Source organism: Schistocerca americana, chromosome 2, assembly GCF_021461395.2.
Source record: "Schistocerca americana isolate TAMUIC-IGC-003095 chromosome 2, iqSchAmer2.1, whole genome shotgun sequence".
NCBI lineage: Eukaryota > Metazoa > Arthropoda > Insecta > Orthoptera > Acrididae > Schistocerca > Schistocerca americana.
Genome location: NC_060120.1, coordinates 264234712 through 264257436, shown reverse-complemented (window position 1 = coordinate 264257436; position 22725 = coordinate 264234712). Strand labels below are relative to the sequence as shown.

The 22725-nt window shown below is 37.9% G+C and overlaps 1 protein-coding gene across 1 annotated transcript; it reads left to right on the top strand.

Moving 5' to 3' along the window:
- The first annotated feature begins 602 nt into the window (after nt 1-602).
- LOC124593742 lies at nt 603-3716 on the top strand. Its single transcript, XM_047132076.1, has 2 exons — nt 603-3156; nt 3202-3716. Exon 1 carries the CDS (start codon nt 698-700, stop codon nt 3146-3148), a length of 2451 nt encoding a protein of 816 aa, XP_046988032.1. The 5' UTR covers nt 603-697; the 3' UTR covers nt 3149-3156; nt 3202-3716.
- The last annotated feature ends 19009 nt before the right edge of the window (nt 3717-22725 follow it).

Below are 22725 nucleotides of genomic sequence, written 5' to 3'. Positions count from 1 at the left end.
GTTTTAACGATTTCAGTTGTTTCCGAACGCCACTGTGAGTAATGTCTATTTCAGACATCTTTCCAGGGCCCCAAGAATTAAACTGGAGCAATAGTTACGTGTTTTCCATTGTAAAGAAACATGTGAAAAACTGAGTTTTCTACCTTCAATTTCAGTTCCTGTCTCGCCAGTGAGTAGTTAGAAACTAACTTTGCTTTCATTAACAGTCTTTATACACTACCAGAATTTCTTCGTATTTTGTGAGAAATTTTTCGATAATGCTCTTCTACAGTACGTAGCTGTTGAAGACTTCATGCATTTTCCTCTGGACAGCCAAACGTGATTCACTCATCATTTCTCTATGGGTAGCACTACGCTTTGTTTTACCTCTGTTATGCAGCAGTCTCAGATTCTCTAAATTTTTGCCTCGATATATATCACCTAGGGCTAACTACAGAGCTACGTACTATATTTTATTGCCGGCAATTTTCGCGTAAATGTAAATATTTTCTGTCGAAAGTAACCTCTCGATTATGGATATCGACCATTCCGAAACACTTATCGATATTAGGTGTTTAAAAAGGGGCGAGTGCTTGGAAAGTTGAATAACGCTGTGTGGTTTGGTTGAGGAAATTGTCAGTGTGAATTCTAGTAAAATGTGATTGACGCTGCACCGAAATTTACAGTGTTGTGTGTAGCTGTGTCATATATCAGTGACATGGATGGGCAGGTGTGTGTCGAAGAAGCTAAAGCAGATATCACTGATTTAAAGCATGTTCTTGCTGTTTCGGAAAGTGAAAATAAAAGTTTAAAGAAGGAGCAGACGTTTGCAAGTGGTCGTATAAGTGTGCAGCATAGGGAGTCCTATTCTATTCTCACAAAGTTAATTGACAAAAACCAGAAACGCTTGTTACGTTTAACTGAATTAGAAGACACGCTTACCAAGCAACTGTTGAAGGTTTGTGCCGAATTGACAGCAGTGAACGACGATATATCAAAAATTGAACTGAATAATGAACATAAAAAGCACCGTGCCAAATCGCAACTTTCGAAATTTGGGACACCTTACTTTAGACACAAGGAATCTAGACCTGCCGATAACTCTGATGTTTTGTTGTTACGGCAGATTGGTGATATAGGATATGTCGATTTGCCAAAACCACAAAGTTGGCTAGAATCTGAAAAGAAATGTTTAGTCAAGGCCATTGAAACTGAAGAACGAAACCGGCAAATGAAGGATATCGAAATAGAAAAACTTAAAATTAAGAAGAAAATGCAGACTTGTGATGAAAGTGAGCGACTGGAGCTTCAGTCAGAACTTGACAGATTAAAGGAACAGTCTTGTGTAATGAAATGTACGGGAGGTATTCAATTGTTTCAGAACAGCCCTTGTAAATATGATTGGTTTAAAATCTCGATTGTAGATTTGAAAGGCAAGCATAGCCCACAGGAATGTCAAGCGATGTGGACGCATTATCTTCATCCAGCCGTTAACAAAGGTCGTTGGAAGAAAGAAGAAGACGAGGCATTGAAAATTCTTGTGAAGAAATATGCATTTAGCAACTGGGATACAATTGCATTGGAGCTTAATACAAGCCGTTCAGCATTTCAGTGTATGTGCCATTTTCAGAACAGACTTAACCCACTGTTAATGAGAAACATGTGGGACGAAAATGATGATTATACACTCACAGTACTCATTAAGTCTTTCAGGAAAGGAGATTATATACCATGGAAAAAAATTGCGTATTGTTTTAGCAATTGCTCAGTTTCAAATGTTGTATCACGTTGGAAAACCATAAACCCTGACGCAGTTAAAGGAAAATTTTCAGAAGCAGAGGACGTGGTTCTCGTTGCGGCTGTCAGGAAGTTTGGTAAAGATTTTAAAAAAATATCAGACCATTTTCCAGGACGAACAAGTGCGCAGCTGCAGGAGCGGTACAAATCTTTTTTAAAAAATGAGCGTGATGCGCAGCCTTGGTCGCCAGATGAAGACAGGCTGATCTGGGAGAAAGTTAAAGAATTTGGACACAACTTTTCTCATATTGCAACATTCTTAATGAACCGTAATCGAACTCAGATAAGACATCGGTATTACAGGATGCTGGACTGGCTGAAGAAACATCCAGGTGAAGAGTATCCTGCATGCAGGAGTGGTCAATTCAAAATAGCTGAAGGACCAGATGAACTTTGGAAAAAGGTTGTGAATGTTATGAAGGACAAAAAAGTGAAATTTAGTGAAGTCAATGGTGATGCACTTATGGACGATGACAGTTTTTCAAGCCTCAAAAGCAAGTTGAAATTAAGGAAAAGGTCTGGGGTAAGACCTGGCCACCAGAGGACGTTTCATGATGTTGATTTAGAACTTGCCAATTATTTCTGTTGTGTTTATCCACAGAGTGGAGGGAGGCATAAAATCAATTACACCAATGAGGAAATTGATACACATGCTCGTGCCACATCAAAATTCTTAGAATTTTTGTGTGCAGATTTGAAAAGTGTGCCTGACAGTGAAATTGAGAATGACCAAATGCTTTCCAGGTTAGACAAGTTGGTGCTGAAGAGAATGAATGTCAATGAAGATGAGAATTCTTCAGCTAGGCAAGGATCTGCTGGTGCTAGTGTAAGTGCAGAAAGAACTGAGAATGATTCAGAAAATTGTGCTTTAAGTGCATGTAGGATATGTAACATTAAACATGGTGAAAGATCTTACATTAATGTCTGGCATAATGCAGTACCTCCGAACCAGACCTCACTCATAGGAATTCGTTCTATTATGTTGTGGCGCAATGTTTTGCAAGCTATGATTTCTCCACCTACAATTAAGACTGAGGATACATTTGAGGAATGTGATCAGCATGAGAGAATTCAAGTGAGTGAAGGAAGTTGTAGAGCAGACGCAGATGAAGAGTGTAGTGAGTGTATAAAGGAGGCGAAAGCTATATTTGAAAAACATTCAGGTATTTGGAAATCTCGTTTTCAGTCTGTTTTTGCATGGGCAGCTTTATGTAGTGAGTTTGCTCCTATGTCAGAAGATACATGCTGCCTGGATGCTGAATTTAGTGAAATAAGTCTTGGCAACAAGGGTGAGTTAATGGACGATTTGGAGACTACAGAGTCTAATGTAAATGTAGGAAGGAAACAAAAGAAAAAGATAAAAGTGAAATGATCATTGTTTTTTTTTTTTTTTTTTTTTTTTTTTTTTTTTTTTTTTACACTATGTTGTTAGATGTCAGCCAGGTGCACTAAGTTCAGAGAAACAATGCTGTTGTGAGAACATGAGTAACGTAACATGTTTTATATGTGTAAATATTACTGTGTTGGTTTTGTTTGCATTAAGTCTTTCCAAAGCTAATGTCACATCAGTCTGAAAATCCAATTATATAACTTGAAAAGATATGTGTGTCATACATTTACCTCTCCAGAAGACAGTTCATGCAAGTGTTTCATGCATTGAGATGATTTGAATGTAAAAAATGCATTTGTTTCTTCATTTGTTGTGATGCTTTCATGTTCTCTTCTGCTTTTTTTCCCATCATATTGTTCTTAGCCACCAAATTTCCTTGACATTGCTTATCTAGTTTGAGTGTACATGCAAGACACAGATTAATGACCAGATGTATGTATTTAAATGTGAGCTATATGTGGATACTGGAAATATTGGATAGAACCTCATATGTAACAAAGGAAAAGTTGTTTGTTTATAGATGGCTCATTAAAACGTTGTTTTAGTATTATCTGTTTTGTGCACCTTTTATACATTTGAAAATACATCTGTTCACTCTATTGTCATTTGTGGGTTACATGATAGAGAAAATTCTGAGTTGTGTAACATGTCAGTATGTAGATTGGTAGAGATGTTAGAAACTGGTTTACATGCACTATGTAAGCTTCAGTTGGGGAACCAGATAGTTTGGTTATGTCATTAAAGTGTTACATTTTGTAACACATGCCAAAGTCATAATAAAAAATGAAGCAAAGCCGGTGCTTTCTTAGAATTACTAAGTAGTTGCAGCTTATGTGCTAGGACTGACAATTACAAAACAATGGTTTTGTGAATGCTGCAAGAGTAAGGGTCTGTTTACAACAAATATTGTTAAATTTCATATTGTGACTGCATGGGTTTCCCAATGTAATGATTTGTGGTTGTCTCCTTGCGTTTGCTGCAACATACTCGATATTTCAGTGATCCACCGCCTTGCAGAGAAACACTTAAGCTGCTGGGCCCTGCTGAAAACTGATGACAAGACTGGAAACCGTTGTCCTATATAGGCCTTACGTTTCATGTTGCTAATAAAAATTGTCTATGCTTCAGTTGGGCAATCAGATAGTTTGAAGATGTGATAATGATTTTTTTAGGATGCCCCCCCCCCCCCCCCTCTCCTGTGTAAATGAAAAAGGACCTTGCAGTGAAATAAATAATCCCATAATATAAAGTTGGTGTGGTCTACAGGCAAATTACTTTTGTATCTTGGGTTATGTTTGTATAAGCTGGAATATGCTCGATTATTGTGATTCAGGTGGGACTGTAGCTGTGTGTTCACCCAAATGTGTTTGTTGAGAGCAAGGAATACCACATTATTCACCCTTTTGGTTGAACTATTTGCGTGAATTGAATTTGACTTTCGTGATCTGCTTGCAAGTTCTGCAGTCAGTGGCTCTTACAGTCATCAGTGTTTAATGTCCAAGGCTCCTTGTGTGTTCCGAGTTTTCTACCTCGGAAAGGAACAATCTTAGGTGTAGTTATGGACTGAAGTTCACTTGCAAAACTAGTAGATCATATACTTGTGGACTATATTGAAACACACTCGTATTCTTTTTGGCAGACATGAGTTTTTTGGCAGCTTTTATGAAAAATATAATAAGTAAATAATAGTAATAAAAACAAAAGTGTGATTAAGGTTTCATAGGCGCTTCTGCTCCAAGGGCAAATGACAGAGCTGGAGCTAGACTTTTGATATACTAAATCGGATGGAAGTATATGGGCAGCAAACATTTAGTCAAATGTATTATGATTAGTTAGTGCAGTCACACCTATCACATAGGTGGTATAGTTCTGCATGGTGACAGGATGCTGTACTTTGGAGAAAGGGAAATGCATAAAATTGGGATTGGTGTAAAATGGAAATAAATTAAACTACAACGTACTGGAGAACCAATGTTAGAGGGAATATGATGGACAGAAAATAACCCGGTAATGGTTAAGAAAGTGAAAATAGATGGAACAACTCTTGTTGTACTGTATAAGTACGCATTGTAAATTGTTTCCAGTTTCATCCACTGACTAATGGCACTTACATGATATATTTTTTTATCTTACGCAAGGAAAAAATTTGTCATCACCAGTCCTGCGTGATCCAAATAAAAATTAGTTGCACTGTCATTTCGTCACACATTTAATTACTCAGGATTCGTTTGGAGGCGATGTCTTCACGTCGTGGCTGAACCAGATAATGGTACTGTTTCTTCAGTGCAGCACATGTAGCAAGGTAAGTTGTTGAGGTTTTGTGGGAGTGTTGGAAATATAATAGAGAATAATGGCAGATTGGAGCATTAAGATAAGTCATGACACTCGTTTGGATGAACCGTGGGGTTGAGTCATGCCTGGGGAAAATCAAAGATATGGGCTATGCCCTAATTGTGATGTGGGACCTGGGGTAGTTCTTACTTACATAGTAGTTTCCTCATCCATTGATCATTTTCAAAATGTCAGACATATCCATCTTTGAGAACTGAATATATATATATATTTTTTATTTTTTTAAAATTTTTTTTTAAGGGTAAGGTATGTCTTCACTGAAGTTGTTTCTTACTAATTTCTTTGTTGCAGTTATTTCTTATCCCTTTCGTTGTCACAGATATTTCTTACACTTTGCTGTAGTTTCTTGTCAGTTTATTTGTCAGGGTTGTTCATTGCAGGTTTGTGTTGTAGTTTTTTAGTGCTAATTTGTTTACTGGAGAGGCTTCTAAGAAATCTGAGACCATCCAGTGAGTTCTTGAGTTCTGTGTTTTCGTGAGGAATTTGCCAGTTGACACAGCTGCAGTGTGTTTTGTGAAAAGGACTGTTTGAAATGTCTTCTGACTGGGGCCATAGGAGAGTGAAGTGTGCTGACTATTTGCATATCGATAAAAGAGTGATATAAAGACAAACAAAATAACACTTTGTTCAGGTTGGGCATAAGTGTTCTCATTTGAAGACTCTGTTTCGAAGTGAAGTTGTTCAAGTGACACCTTTTTGTGTTCTAAATGTTTTGACAGAAAAACAATGATAGTATCTGAACAAGGTGAAGCCTTCCATGGTGCAGATTTTGCGTCAATAGAGGAAGAATTAAATACCGTGAATCAGTCAGTTACAGAGGTAGATGTTAGTCCCATTAAGAAACCTTGGTCATTGAAGTCGAGTCATAAGCTCTATGCATCAACAACACACACAGAAATTACCAAAGCCTTGGATGAATACACTACAGCAAACTGACCACACTTTTCAAAGTAGAAACTCCATCTTCAGATGAAAATGAACAAAAGCACTCTTGCACCTCTTGCCAGGAATTTTTCACAAATATAATTTCAGCTGTTGAATATTGTGCATCCTACAGTCAAAAGGTGCAAGTTTTAAGTATTATTCCAGTGACATTTTCAAAGAAAACAATTTTGAATTATGTCCCATCAATATCCAAGTACACGACAGACAAATCAAGAAATGTGAGGTCTGTAAAAGGAGTCTTTGGAAGACCAGATCCCTATTATGGTCATCCCGTAGAAGCATCTCAAGTTCAAATAGTACAGTCATTTTACCTGGAAGATAAATGGGACTGTTCTCGCAAGAGTGCCAACAAAAAATGATACTATAACTGTAACAGTTGAAGGTCAAAATGTTGTGAAAGTGAAGAGGTAAATGACTCGCAGTATTAAAGAAACTTTTGCAGTTTATAAGAGCAACTATACAACTTCACATATTGGAAGATCAAAATTTTATGCACTATGACCTAAGTGGGTAGTTCCACATCCACCTAGAGATGTCTCTTTTTGGACTTTGTGTGATAACTTAGAAGAACTTACTGGAGCACAGGACATAACACCTTGGTTGGGCATGTGAAGTCGTTAGTAGTCTGTGATGTAAAGTGAGATACTTGTTTGTTTCAAGAACGTGGTGACTGCCCTGGAAAGGGAGGGCTGTACTTACAGACATTTGGCTTGGAAGATGTAGCAGACAACTCTGCAGAAATTAGATATGTGACGTGGGAGGAAAATAAACTAATTAAGAAACTGTTGCCTTTGACTTTTTCAGTGATGAACTTGGTAAATGGTCAGCGAAAGCAGTAACACTCCAGCATCTGAAGAAATTGCAACACCACCACATTGCAGAAGCAAAAGGGTGTGTACAGGCTGAAGAACTATGTTTTGTGCTTCCCTGTGATTTTGCTGAGAACTGACTTGTAATTCTCCCACAGGGAGTACAAGGGTATCATTAGAGTAATGACCAGGTTTCAATTTTTACAGGAGTGACATATTTTCAAAACAAGACCACAGGTGTTGCAGTTATAAGTGATGACACAGGACATGACACAGCACATGTTTGCTAGCAATGCACAAAATTCTTCAACTGCAATCTTACACATCCAAAGCCCTCATTCTTTTGTCCAAAGAGGAAATCGAAGAATTACATGAGCAGAAAAAAGAATGGTCCAAACAAACTACTCCTGTGAAAGGAATTCAGAAGACACATTTTGGGCTCAAAGTGATGGGTGAAATCATGCACTTTAAAGAGCATGAAAATTTTTTTGGAGAAAACAAAAAAAAAATGTCTTCCTTACTTAGTCCTTAATTTTAACATGTGCTAAATTCAATAACATCTGAGACTAGGAAAATAAGATTTTTCCTAGCCCGCCTGAATTGATATGGACTATGCCAACCATTTTATTTTCATTGGACAAACTTTGTCATTTTCGTCTGAATCATGGACTATACCATCGAACTTTTTCCAGTCATTGCTCTTCCTCTAATGGAGCACGTTTGCAATTGTATGCACTGCATCGCTTAATTTTTGTCTTACACTTTATAGTATCTCAAACCACAGCTTTGTTAGAGGCAGTCTGATCCCCACAATTGGTCATTTCACCCAGTTAGTTCTACTATATATGCATCATCACGATCATGTATTTAGCTTCTATACTAAACTTTGAGGATGCTGCCCACATTCTGTTGAATTCTTAGTGCTGTCCCCATGGCATGTCTGTTAAAGCCGAGTTGGTATCTCACTGCAACAAATGATATGTCGAGGTAAATAAAATGGAAAGGTTAAAATTATCCAAAACGTGTTCAGGGTGTAGGATTTTATATTAAGATTGATTAATTACAATAAAGACAGTTGTTTATTGTTAACCATTGAGTGGGCACACCTAGGTATAAAGTACACCAGGGCTTCCCAACCTTTTCAGCTGGTGGACCCCTTCTTCAGTCAAAAATCCATGGCAGACCCCTAGTCAATCAAGAGCACAGTAACTTTAAATTTCAGAGCGAAACCCATGGGAACTGAAAGCTTCTTAATACAAGTGCCATGTTCCCAATGACCCCTCTCCCCGAGGTACCAATAGTCTTTGGTTTAGAGATGAATGAAAACAACTTGAAATTAACGATCCAATTTGAATTCCCACTGTATCCAGACAGTTTCTAGTGGATTTACTTCCTGTGTTCAACACACTATAGCCTGACTGAAATTACTTGGTAATTGACATTTCACACGTTGGAGCTGCCTTCTTCCAAGAGCAATCAACGTCACGTCCAAACTGTTCGCTGTTGACAAGCTGCCGCTTGTGGTCTGTTCACTTCCACTGTTTGGCTACTGTTGTGTAAGGAGCATGCATATTTCGTAACAGGTGTGTGTGTGTGTGTGTGTGTGTGTGTGTGTGTGTGTGTGTGTGTGTGTGTGTGTGTGTGTGTGTGTGTGTCGCCATTTTCCAGTTCCACAATCGATTTTTGTGCCCATGTAAACAGCTTGGAAAGTCTAGTTATTTTTACATCTTTGCAGCTAGCATGCGGCATTGCAACAGTGTACTGTCAGTTGGTAGCTGGCAACTGGCAGGCGGCATGGCAACAGTTTAGCCACAGCTGACTACTACTTGGACACTATATCGTGGCAGTCAGTCTCGACTGTAAACAAATTAGGAAAACGAACAGACAGACACTCTTATTTCTATAAAAGTAGACAAAGCATTTCACAGATCGTAAGACTTTTTTTCTCAAAGGAAACAATTCTGTCAGAGGAGGTTTACCTTTTACAAGGTGGCACGTGAAAAGTCCTCATTTGTTTACGCTCGCAGCCAGTTGCCACAATAAAGTGTCAGAGCAATAGCAAGTAATTGTAATTGAAGTATAGGCAGGCCATATTTTTAACTGAGTGGACGGAAATATTATAAAGAAAAGAAATTAGCTTTAGAGATCATTTTAATTTTCAAAACAAAAATATCAATGCCAACAGAATTCAATTAATAATTATTTTGTAAATGATAGAAGACAGAAACAAAATTCCTACAGAGTTATAGTTTGGGTACGTTCACTGAGCATCTGTGAAGAAAAATGCTTTCTTCTTTATTATAGATGAGTCTATAGGAATAATAATGGAATCCTAATGTGATAGTTGAGGGTGCTTCTGCTGACACAATTTTGAAAAGTTGGGTTCAGTTCTTGACAACTGGAGACAGATGTCTGGTTCCGCATCTAGACAGCTTCGGTACTTAGTTTTGTAGGCAGCATAGATTGAGAATCCAGATTCACACATGTATGTTGTGGCAAACGGAAGTAGTACACGATTTTCCTTTTCGACAAGGGGGTAGTATTTCTTGTTATCGAAACGGATCCAAAAGTGTAACCGTCAATGTCAAAACTTGATTTCAAGATATGGTCTGTGGCAATTTCTATCAACAACTCCTATTCATTTGATGATAGAATGTTCGGGTTTTTGGATACAGTGAATGGGTTGACCACCCATTCATATTTCTGCAGCTTCTCATCTTCAGCTGTTCGGAAATAATGTTCCAACAATGACATCAAGCTTTCGACATGTTACAGGATTTGATGAAACAAATTCTTCCCAAGTGCCAAAGTTTTGTTTTTCAAAAAGTCCTTGAGAAGAGGAAAACACTCGACCTCCCGCTCCTTGACACACTCTGTCCAAAAATTGATTTTCCTCTTGAATGCTCTAACTTTGTCGATAGCAGTGACCTTTGTTTCACTTTGCCCTTGGAATGAGATTCATTTCGTTCATTTTGGAGAAAATATCTGACAAATAGGCAAGTATACACTGCCAATTTTTGTCATTAACAAGGTCTACTAATTTGGTGTTACGCTCCAAAAGGAAAGCTAAGACTTCCAATCCTAATTTGTACAACCGAGAGAGTGCATTCTCATGTGAGAGCCACCTCACTTCTGTGTGGAAAAGCAGGGAACGACGACGGCTTCCCGTATCTTCACACAGTATTGTGAAAAGTCTTGACTTCAACGACCTTGATTTTATGTAGTTAATGATTTGAATGGATTCGTCTAAAACTTTCTTGAAGAAACAGGCATTTGTTTCGTAGCTAAAGTGTATCTGTGGAGAGCGCAATGACTACTGCTGCAATTCTTAGTGTTTTCTTTTATTTTTGTTATTGCTCTGACAGTAGGACTGTCATAGCTTTTGCACCATCTCTGCACACATCTATGCAATTAGACCATGAAGCTTCGTTAGTCCTTAAAAAGTCATCCAATAGATGGAATATTTCAGCATCTGTTGTGTCGGCAGGTAGTGGTCTGCACAATAAGAGGTCCTCCTCAAAACATCCAGAATATTCATAACGGACAAAAGCCAATAAAATCACTAATCTGCAACATCAGTGGATTTATCTATCTGCAGAGAAAATGAATTGTGTTGGATGTGAGAAACGAGAGTGTCTTTCACATCATTTGACATGTCAACAATGTGTCTCTTGACAGTATTGTTTGGTAATGGCACCGAAGATACAAGCTTTACTGCTTTTTCATCTGGCATGCAAGGAACAATATCATTAACACACGGTTTTATGAGATTTTCTGCAATGGTACGAGCTTTGCCTGTTTTTGCCACTCGATAACTAACCAAGAAAGAAGCTTTTAATGAATTTTCATTAATTGTTTTTGCATGAGTTTTTATGCAATGCTGAGAAGCAGCTAGTTCAGCACTCTTCCTCTTGAAAAAATCAATGTCTTTAGCCTGTAAATCCGGGTGAGTACCTTCAAAATGACGGCGCAATTTAACTGGAACTATTGAACTGTTCGGAAGGACTTGCGTACAAATTACACACTGAGCTTAACCCCCTTTGTCTCCGTAAAGCCCATTTCTAAATAGCTTTTGTTGTACTTACACTTCTTGGTTATTCCACTTCCACAGGATATTGCAACCAATGGAGTATTTGCAGCATTTTCACATAATAAATTCGGCTGTGGAGCTTCTTATAATTGTTCTTCCTTCGGTCGTCCTCCCTCCTCATTCATTACAAATGGAAACTTCTCTTTTTGTGAAGGCGATGGAGAAAATGCACCCTTCTTCAATGATCCTGACTTCAGCCACCGATCCATGTTAGAAGTAATAAGTAATGAAATAGGTAGTGCACTGACAAAGCAAGTTTAACATTTAATGATGCCCGGGGCCACATACGTGCCAGCAAGCATTGTGATTGGTCAACAAAGCTCGCTCCGCGCATGCGTAAAAGATTTCAGCGCATCGAGTGCCATAAGCCGGCGCACAAACGACCCCCATATTGTTGCGAAATAGTCAATCAGAAAAGCCGCATTCTCCGGTACTAAACTGTGTATGCATTCTCGCTTAGGAACAGCAAAGGCTGCTTGGGAATACGACCTGAAGTAAAAGTACACGTTTTTCACACGAAAAAAAGAAAAAGGGCGATGAATTTGATTTTCAAATTTTTATTCAATAATTTAACTCATTATTTTACATGATTTGGTGAAAGGTGGCTGCAGACCCCCTAGAAAGAGCCGGGGGAACCCTAAGGGGTCCGTGGACCACATGTTGGGAAGCTCTGGAGTACACCATGCCTATTCCTTCATTATTGCTTCAGCTAACACAGTGATAAACTGTGTCGTCATACGTCCAAGTGAGCAGCTGTATATCAAATGAGCTATGTGACAAAAAAACTTATAATCGATGTAAACAAATTGCCCAGATTACGAGCTAGCAGCACAATACCATAATGAGGAAGTTGTCTATGAGATAACTGGTGATCGAATAAGCGATTGGCTGGGTTCTGAGGCAACTGCACTGTTTAATGCTTTGAGTGAGTCATTACTGTAATTTAACATTTGTACATGGCAACAGTGTGATATAATGAATGTTTATTTTATTAATGTTCATTTAAACAGTGCTTTAGCTCATATAATGTAAGTTTATTATATCACTGTTGAATTAAACTGAGATTTAACTGTGATTTTGCTCACACATGTTTCCCTTGGTAACATGAGGACAGCTGTTCTTCAGACATGTACAAAGTATGCTGCACAGTCACTTGTATTATGCCCACTTGAGGGTTAAATAATTTTATAAAATATTTATATGCACCTGAAGATGATGCTTTAAGCATCGAAACCGTTCATGGAATAAATTAAGAAAATTACTAGCAACGGAAGCAAATTTTTATTCTATAAACAAATAATTTTACTTCTTTCCTCCGTGTGTGCTAAGTAATCCTTAACTTTACATTATGAATCACTCAAGGAGTGTGGAGGGCAGACTAACTGAACTTGTTGCAAATAGTGCAAGGAGGGATGCGAGGACTCGAAGCATAATTGCAGTATTTACTAGAGCAGATATTTTCAGTCAGAGGCATTCTTAAGAGGCAGAACAACAGTTACTCAGAAATTGTATTTTCAAAAAAATGAAGTTTGTTTCATCAGAACAGAAAGGCTGAACAAGATAAATGAGCTAATTTTCTGTTTAGATGATTTGCATAATTCTGAAGACAGATGTTCTGTACCTATATGAACACCATGTAATAGAAGAGTAAGTGTAGTAACATCTAAGTGGTAATAGGCTAGCATTGTGATAATGCAGAATTAATACTGTATAAGGAATGGCCATATATGTAAAACACTGACAAAAACACTGAAACGAGATTTTTTTTTTAAAAGTACTGAGGACAAAAAAATTGTTAATTCCTGAGTTGTTACTAAAGAAGACATCTCTTACAGTTTTAAAAGTGTACATGCCTCCATCCTCCAAAGGGAAAACACAAAGAAACAAAATAAATAAATAAAAAAGAGAGAGAGGAGAAAAAGAAGAGGAACACCATACTCTCTAGAGAGTGCTTCGCAAGGTATGGATGTAGATGTCACTTCAAAATACTGAAATAGCTGTAATGACGAGATACAGTGCCATAAGAATGAAATAAGAGGTGAAAGAAATGAGGGCTGTAAGGAAAGAATTCTATTTATGATATTCAATACATTTTTAGTACAGTAATATCCATTTTTGAAAGTCCCATTCCTGAAATGTCGGGAAATAATAAAACTAAAGGCAATAAAACACATTGTAAACAGTAAATGAAAGTTCTTATAGTTGATGGAACAATTACTGATCTAGTATTTAATTGGTTTCAGAAGAAAATAACACAGTATAACTAAAAGTTATTGAGTGCTACTGATAATTTATCTCATGAACAGGAATAAGTGAATGGAGCAGAATTTTCGAATGATTTTCTTTAGAAGACCATGTCTTACTGCTGTAAGTGATAACATAATACATACTGCAAACTTTCCATTTTACACACATTGCACAAGCCTCCCCTCTATGTGGTGAATAGCAGTGTATCTTCCTCGTAATATTGTTGTTATTCCAACCCGGATTTTCCCTTGTTTGAAGATTGTACTACATAGAGAAGTCTGGAGGAAGTATCTAACCCACAGTGGATAGCTAAAGGTTGATGCTGAAAATCATTCCTAATAATCTTTGTAGAAGTGTTTTACCTCATCCTCAGATTCTGAATATGTTACTCATCATTATCATCATTTCCCCCTCTATCCAACATCTCATCAGGTTGAGGTATCAATGGTACTTTGCCACTTTACTCGGTCTTTTCACCATTCTTCTCTTGCAATTTGCTTCCATAGCAGGTTTTTCCTCCTTAAACTCATCTTTATTGTACCAGTCCATCTTGTCCTTGGTCTCCCTCTTGGCCTCTTGCCTTCAATCTTGAACTCCATCAATATTCTTGGTATTCTTCCCTCTCCCATCCTCTTCTCATGCCCAAACAATTTTAGTCTATTCTTTTCAATTTTCTCAGTCAACTTCTCCACTCCAGTTTCCTCCTTAACATCTCCGTTTTTCACTCTGTCTCTCCTCGTCTTCCCTAGCATTCTTTTCAGAAACTTCATTTCACTGGATTGTATCCTTCTCTCCTCTCTTCTAGTCATAGTCCAAGTCTCTGACCCATAAATTAGTATGGGTGTGAAGTAAGTCTTGTATAGCACCAGCTTGCACCTCATTGGCACTTCCCTTCCCCACACGAAGCCCCCTCAAACACTGGTAAAATGTATACTCTGTTGTATTCTTTTGCTAATTTCTGTCTCCAAACGAGCATTCACCATTAAAACACTTCCCAAATATTTAAAGTTGTCCACTATTTCAATATCCCGTCCCTTAATATGAACTAGTCCCTTGCCCTCTCTATCCCCTCTGGTTACTACCATGGTCTTGCTTTTCTCCACACTAAATTTCATTCCATATTTCTTGACCTTATCATTTAGGATGTCTATTTGTTTTTGTACCTCCTTACTGCTTGTTTCCCACACTGCATTATCATCCGCAAATCAGCTTCATCTCCCTTCCTCTATGAGCTGCTTTCGTCTCACTGACTATTTCATCCATCACCATTATAAATAGTAGTGATGATGTCACCTTCCTTGTCTTAGTCACATAACATTCTTAAACCATTCAGTTCTTCCAACTGGTGTCTGTACACAACTAGAGCTTTTTTCATACATTGCCTTGACAACTTCAAGTGTTTGCTTTCCAATTCCCTTCTCTTCAAGGTTGCCCATACCTTTTCCCTGGGAACACTGTCATATGCTCTCACTAGGTTGAGAAATGTCATCATAAGATCTTTCCCATACTCTCAATGTCCATCCATCAACTGTCTCATACTAAAGATTAGGTCAACTGTCGATCTACCATGAGGAAAGCCATACTGCTCCTCTTCTAACTGCCCTTCCACTTTTTCTCTCACTCTTCTTTCCAGTATCCTCTCCATTATTTTTGCTACTTGGGATATGAGTGTAATCCCTCGATAGTTGTCACATACTTTCCTGTCACACTTCTTGAAAACTGGAATTATTATTTCCTTTCTCCATTGTTCAGGTAAACATTTTTGGGTTCAAATGCACATTATTAGTCTATATAGCCACTGTAACGTAACTGGTCCAGCTGCCTTTATCATCTCCACAGTAATTTCATGTGTCCCAGGTGCCTTTCCTGTTTTCATTTTTCTCAGAGCTAGTTTTTTGTAATTCCATATATATCATCCTCTTACCACTAGTAACATCTTTTTCCAACTCTTGAGTGAATTTCTCCCAGCTTTTCCTCTTTTCTTCTGCTACCATTTTCTTACACTTACTTTTACTATCCTGGTATTTCCTTTTACTTTCAGCTGTTCGGCCTCTGTTCCATTCATGCCAGGCTTTCTTCTTTTCTTTTACTGCCTCCTCCACCCTCTCATTCCACCATGGTGTCTCCTTTTCCTTTACCCTTCCGGACACTCTGTCACAGGTCTTCTCAGCAGAGCTTACAAACGCTTCTTTGAACTTATCCCATTCCTCTTCCACATTTTCATACTCAATGTTAGGGATTTTACGCTTAAGTAACTCTTTAAACTTTTCTTGCATGCCATCCTTTAGTTTCCGAACTTTTATTTTCCTTTCCTTTCCTTCCTTTATGTAAAAGTATATTACTAAAGTGTGGAAATGAAAATTGAACTGTCTTTTTATTTACACTCTATATTCCCACAATTATATAGTCACATGCAGGGATAATTGTGAGCATGGTGATTTACTCCAGAGGTGCACAACTTGTAATGTTGGATGATATTAAGACCACACATACACAACTATGTTTGTTTGCATCACTATCTTCTGCAGCAGTCTGTTTTATGTAAGTTGTTATCGTTTTTTTCTGATTTACAAAGTATCTTCAGTGGTCATTTGTATTCATTCCTCTTGCTTGCATGTTCTAGAGTCCACTTCACAAGTCAACTCCAACTTCCACTAACAGTGAGGGAAAAGGTAGTGGATTTCAGAACATGTAAGCAAAAGGAATAAACACTACTGATCACAGATCTTTGTAAATAAAAGCAAAATACATCTTATGAAAAGCACTCTTAATTTGCTGTAATCTTTAGATGAGAGAAAACTTAATAATTTCCGTACACAATCCTTTGCCATTAATGATAATAATAATAATCAACAACTCAACCAATTACAAAAAATAACAGAAGTATTCAGCAATGACATAAATATGGCTTTTGGAACAGACAAATGTAATAAAAATAGCATAGTCAAGGGAAAACAAAGATTACATATTGGATAACCACAGTGACTGCATAGAAGCGATGGAAAAAACAGATGCCTATAAATATCTGGGATACAGACAAAAAATAGGAATAGATAATACAAATATTAAAGAAGAACCAAAAGAAAAATATAGACAAAGACTAACAAAAATGCTGAAAACAGAATTGACAGCAAGAAACAAGACAAAAGCTATAAATACTTATGCTATACCAATATTGACCTACTCATTTGGAGTAGTGAAATGGAGTAACACAGACCTAGAAGCACTCAATACACTTACACGATCACAATGCCACAAATATAGAATACATCACATACATTCAGCAACACAAAGAGTCACATTAAGCAGAAAGGGAGGAGGAAGGGGATTTATCGACATAAAAAACCTGCATTATGGACAGGTAGACAATTTAAGAAAATTCTTTATAGAACGAGCAGAAACTAGCAAAATGCACAAAGCAATCACTCATATAAATACATCGGCTACACCACTGCAATTTCATAACCACTTCTACAACCCTTTAGATCACATGACATCAACAGATACAAAGAAAGTTGGAAAAAGAAAACACTACATGGCAAGCACCCGTATCATCTAACACAGCCACACATCAATCAAAACGCATCCAACACATGGCTAAGAAAAGGCAATATATACAGTGAGATGGAAGGATTCATGATTGCAATACAGGATCAAACAATAAACACCAGATATACAGCAAGCATATTATTAAAGATCCCAATACCACAACAGATAAATGCAGACTTTGCAAACAACAAATAGAAACGGTAGATCACATCACAAGCGGATGTACAATACTAGCAAATACAGAATACCCCAGAAGACATGACAATGTAGCAAAAATAATACATCAACAGCTTGCCTTACAACATAAACTTATAAAACAACACATTCCCACATACAAGTATGCACCACAAAATGTACTGGAGAATGATGAATACAAATTATACTGGAACAGAACCATTATAACAGATAAAACAGGCTCACATAACAAACCTGACATCATACTCACCGATAAAAAGAAGAAATTAACACAACTAATCGAAATATCCATACCCAATACAACAAATATACAAAAGAAAACAGGAGAAAAAATTGAAAAATACATCCAACTGGCTGAGGAAGTCAAGGACATGTGGCATCAGGATAAAGTTGACATTATACCAATTATACTATCAACTACAGGAGTCATACCACACCGTATCCACCAGTACATCAACGCAATACAGCTACATCCAAACTTATATATACAACTACTGTTCAATTACCCGAAAGTTCCTAAATGCAATGTAAGATATACCGTACAGTTAAAAGGAAGTCACGCTTGATCAAGGTCCGCGTCACTTTCCATTTTTAACTAGACCTAAGGACTGAGCAAGGAATGAAGATAATAATAATAATAATAATCACTGTAACAGGGGAGGGTGGGCTGATGCAGTAACATTGACAATTCTATGACAAAGAAGGGATATCCAGATGGGACTAAATGACTATTCAAGTTGGTGTGTATTATCTATGAGACTGGCAACATACCATCAGACTTTTGGAAGAATACCATCCACACATTTCCAAATATAACAATGGCATTTAAGTGCAAAAACTAAAGCACAGTCAGCTTAACAGCTCCTGCACCCAAGCTGCTGAAAAGTGTAGTATACAGAAAAATGGAAAAGAAAGTTGAGGCTCTGTTTGATGACAATCATTTGGTTGTAAGATGAGTAAAGGCACCAGAAAGCCAGGTCTGATGTTGTGTTTGATAATGGAAGCAAGACTGAAGAGAAATCAAGGTACACTCATACGATTTGTCAGTTTTTAAAAAAGAGATTAAAATTCAGGGGGGTAAGGATATCAGTGATAAGATTCACTAATGACACTGCTATACTCAGTGAAAGTTGAAGAATAATTACAGATATGTATGTTTTTGGGTAGGGTCCGCCTTTAGCAAAACACAATTTTGTTTTTTAACCCAAACATGTTACACTGCATTTGCAGCATCTTCAGTGGGCTTTTATTTTCCATCTGTCAAAGATAAAGAGTGTTCTTTGCTGTTTGTATAGGCAATCGCCTTGCCACAGTGTATACACTGGTTTCCGTGAGATCACCGAAGTTAAGCGCTGTTGGGTATGGCCGGCACTTGGACGGGTGACCATCCAGCCGCAACGCACTGTTGCCATTTTTCGGGGTGCACTCAACCTCATGATGCTAATTGAGGAGCTACTCGACTGAATAGTAGCGACTCCGGTCAAAGAAATCCATCATAACGACTGGGAGAGCAGTGTGCTGACCACACGCCCCTCCTATCCACATCCTCAACTGAGGATGACACGGCGGTCGGATGGTCCCGATGGGCCACTTGTGGCCTGAAGATGGAATGCTTTGCTGTTTGTATACATGTAGCTATTAGTTTTTAAACCGTAATTGCAGATATTTGAAAAAACATAAATTACGAATTCATACCTTTTTACTACATAGTGTGTTTTTTTGATGTATTGTGTTTCTACAGTGACCGGTGTTTTTTTTTTTTTTTTTTTTTTTTTTTTTTTTTTTTTTTTTTTTTTTTTTTTTTTTTTTTTGCGCAGTTTGTCATCTGTAACCACTTATACCTTAAAGTAGACAAATTGTTTAAGCCAAAATTATGATTTGAGAACTTGTTATTTCTGTGTCGTCTGCCACTCAATTTCAGCTTTGTGTTTGGCATGATGAGCTGCAGGTGACATACTGTTTACATACAGGGTGTCCCAGCTATCTTGTCCACCCAAAATCTCTCTGGAACAATAACAGCTATTGGAAAACGACTTTCACCGGTATCAATGTAGGGCTGGGGCCCATGAATGTACATATTTGGAAACATTCTAAAACGAAAGCATATGTGTTTTTTAACACAAACTTATGTTTTTTTAAATGGACCTCCTATATTTTTTCTTCAGCAATCCATAGTATGACAAAGCACACACACAATGGCGTTGATTGCATCACAATATTCCCATTACATCCCGAGATATTGAGACGCGAAGTTGACGCTTGAAACTTCCGACATGCACTGCTACCGCACGTCCTGAGGCTCAGGCGTGAACCCCATGCTGCCCATAATCGCGATGTGATTGACATGTGTAATCACACCTCCATACTTATCAAGAGGGACACTTACTTGTCAATCACATCGCGATTACGGGCAGCATGGGGTTTACGCCTGAGCCTCAGGACGTGCGCTAGCAGCGCATGTCGGGAGTTTCAAGCGTCAACTTCGCGTCTCAATATCTCGGGATGTAATGGGAATATTGCGATGCAATCAATGCCATTGTGTATGTGCTTTGTCATACTATGGATTTCTGAAGAAAAAATAAGTTTGTGTTAAAAAACACATATGCTTTCGTTTTAGAATGTTTCCAAATATGTACATTCATGGGCCCCAGCCCTACATTGATACCGGTGAAAGTCGTTTTCCAATAGCTGTTATTGTTCCAGAGATATTTTGGGTGGACAAGATAGCTGGGACACCCTGTATACATGTGTATAGTTAGGTATTACATTATGTGAAAGACAAATTCTATTGAATTGTGTTTTTCTAAAGGCGGACCCTATCCAAAAACATACATATTGTTAAAGCAAACACAGAAGGAAAGAGCTTCAACCCCAAGATGATTATTTCGACGCCCTGCCAGGCATTTCCGAGCAAGCTCTACAACAAATTCCAGAACACTACAGCAAAGCTACATCAAACTATTTTAAATATAAAATTCAATTTGTCTTTCACATAATGTAATACCTAACTATATACATGTAAATGTAAACAGTATGTCACCTGCAGCTCGTCATGCCAAACACAAAACTGAAATTGAGTGGCAGACATAGAAATTCGTAATTTATGTGTTTTTTCAAATATCTGTAATTACGATTTAAAAACTAATAGCTACATGTATACAAAGAGCAAAGAACACTCTTTATCTTTAACAGATGGAAAATAAAAGCCCACTGAAGATGCTGCAACTGCAGTGATACACGTTTGGGTTAAAAAACAAAATTGTGTTTTGCTAAAGGCGGACCCTATCCAAAAACATACATACTGTTAAAGCAAACACGGAAGAAAAGAGCTTCAACCCCAAGATGAATAATTACAGAATCTGTAGAATGATATGAGCAGTCTAATGAGTACAGAATATAGAATGAGAGTAAATCAGGAAAAGGCAGAAATAATTAGAATTAGAAGAAATGAGAATGGCAGGAAACTTATCAAAATTGATGTTCACGAAGTAGACAAAGTTAAAGAATGCTGCTGCCTTGGAAGCAAAATAATTGAGAAGGACAAAGCAAGGATGAAGTAAAAAAGTGAACTAGCACTGGCAAAGAGGGCATTCCTGGCGGAGAGAAGTCTGTCAGTATCAAACGTAAGCCTTGATTTGAGGAAGAAATTTCTGAGAGTGTATGATTGGAGCACAGCATTGTATGGTAGGATTCATGGACGATAGTAAAACCAGAACAGTAGCGAACTGATGTGTTTGAGTTTTGGTGCTACTGAATAATGTTGAAAATCAGACAGACTTGTAAGATAAGGATGTTCTCCACAGAATCGGCGAAGAAAGGAATATATTGAAGACACTGACGAGAAGAAGGAACAGGATAATTGACATGTGTAAATGCATCAGGGAATAAATGCCCTGGTACTAGAGGGAAATGTAGAAGTTAAAAACTGTAGGGGAAGACACCCGAGATTAGAATGCATCCAGAAAATAATTGAAGACGGGGTGCAAGTGCTACTCTGAGATGAAAAGGTTGGTGGAAGAGAAGAATTTGTTGAGGGCAGAAGACAGATGACTCAGAAACAAAAAATTGCAGATGGATGATGATGCGTCGCTTAAGACCGAGTGACTCTAATGCTATTTTCAAAACCTTCCACACTGCTATTTAATAGCTATCACCAAACTCATGGCCACAGCGTGGGTTCACCAGATTTGCTAAATTAAATTCAGGAATATTTTCTGGAGGACACAGAAAAGTATGTTCATAGGGCTTAAAGGATCATTTGGAGCCAGCCCATTACTCTTGCTGCTTGTGATTTTAGCTGTACAGTGTGCTCAGAAACCATCTGAAAAACATACAAAGGTACTGCAGGGTAGGTTGTGCTCAGAAATAATTTTTGGAAAAGATTTGATACATTGCATCATTTCTGAGTTAATTAGTGTTGAAGTTAGCTAATCAGGTCATTGCACACAAAAATTCAAGCGGTTCGCCAGCTACAACTAGTGTTAGTTACTCTCAGAGTGTAGATGATTGCACATGAGACTGCTCAGATTTCGGTTTGTGTTTGGTCATCACTACTGTCCCATGTCCAATTTTTGTGTCACTGTGTTCAGTTTTAGGAAACTAAACAAAAAATATGTGTGGCAATACCATCTCCAATGGCCTGTTTGATTTGCACATACAGTGGCCTGATTGACTGATTTCAATGCTACTTAACTCTGAAATGGCACAACATATTGCATTCTTTTGTTAACAGTTATTTCTACACAAATCACTCTGCAACATCCTTACAAGCTTTTCAGACTATTTCTGACCATCCTGTATATTTCCATCAAGTAACATGTAGACTCAAGAACGGTATACTGGACAAGATGCATATGTTAACCGCTGATAGAATTTACAGTAAAGTTCTGCTAAGGTGCTGTTGTGTGGTCACATGTCAAAGCAAGGCAGGACCCAACAGATACTGAGTCAGTCAGTTTACGAAATTTTTACAAGTACCGAGGAAAGACTAAAGCTATCCCATCTTTCACCAAATCAAGCCATGATTCGAATGCTAATTGGACATAGCCCTTATCCTCAGCTACTTTTCAGAATCCAGTGCTGATGAGGAGTATGTGCACATGGAATGACCAGTTTTGCAGATTATGTAATTAACTGTCCCTTACATGACCTGCACAGACTAATGGCAGTGCAGGAGTATCAATTGCACATAATACTGTAAGGTGCAGTGTTGTTGGAAACTGTACAAGAAGTGTCATTTAATGTCAAGTACACAGTGAGTGCTTTGGTAGGCATCAGTCTGTGATCTGTGAAATGGACTCTGAGCACACACACACACACACACACACACACACACACACACACACAGTGAAAATGTGATTTTGGAGAGATAT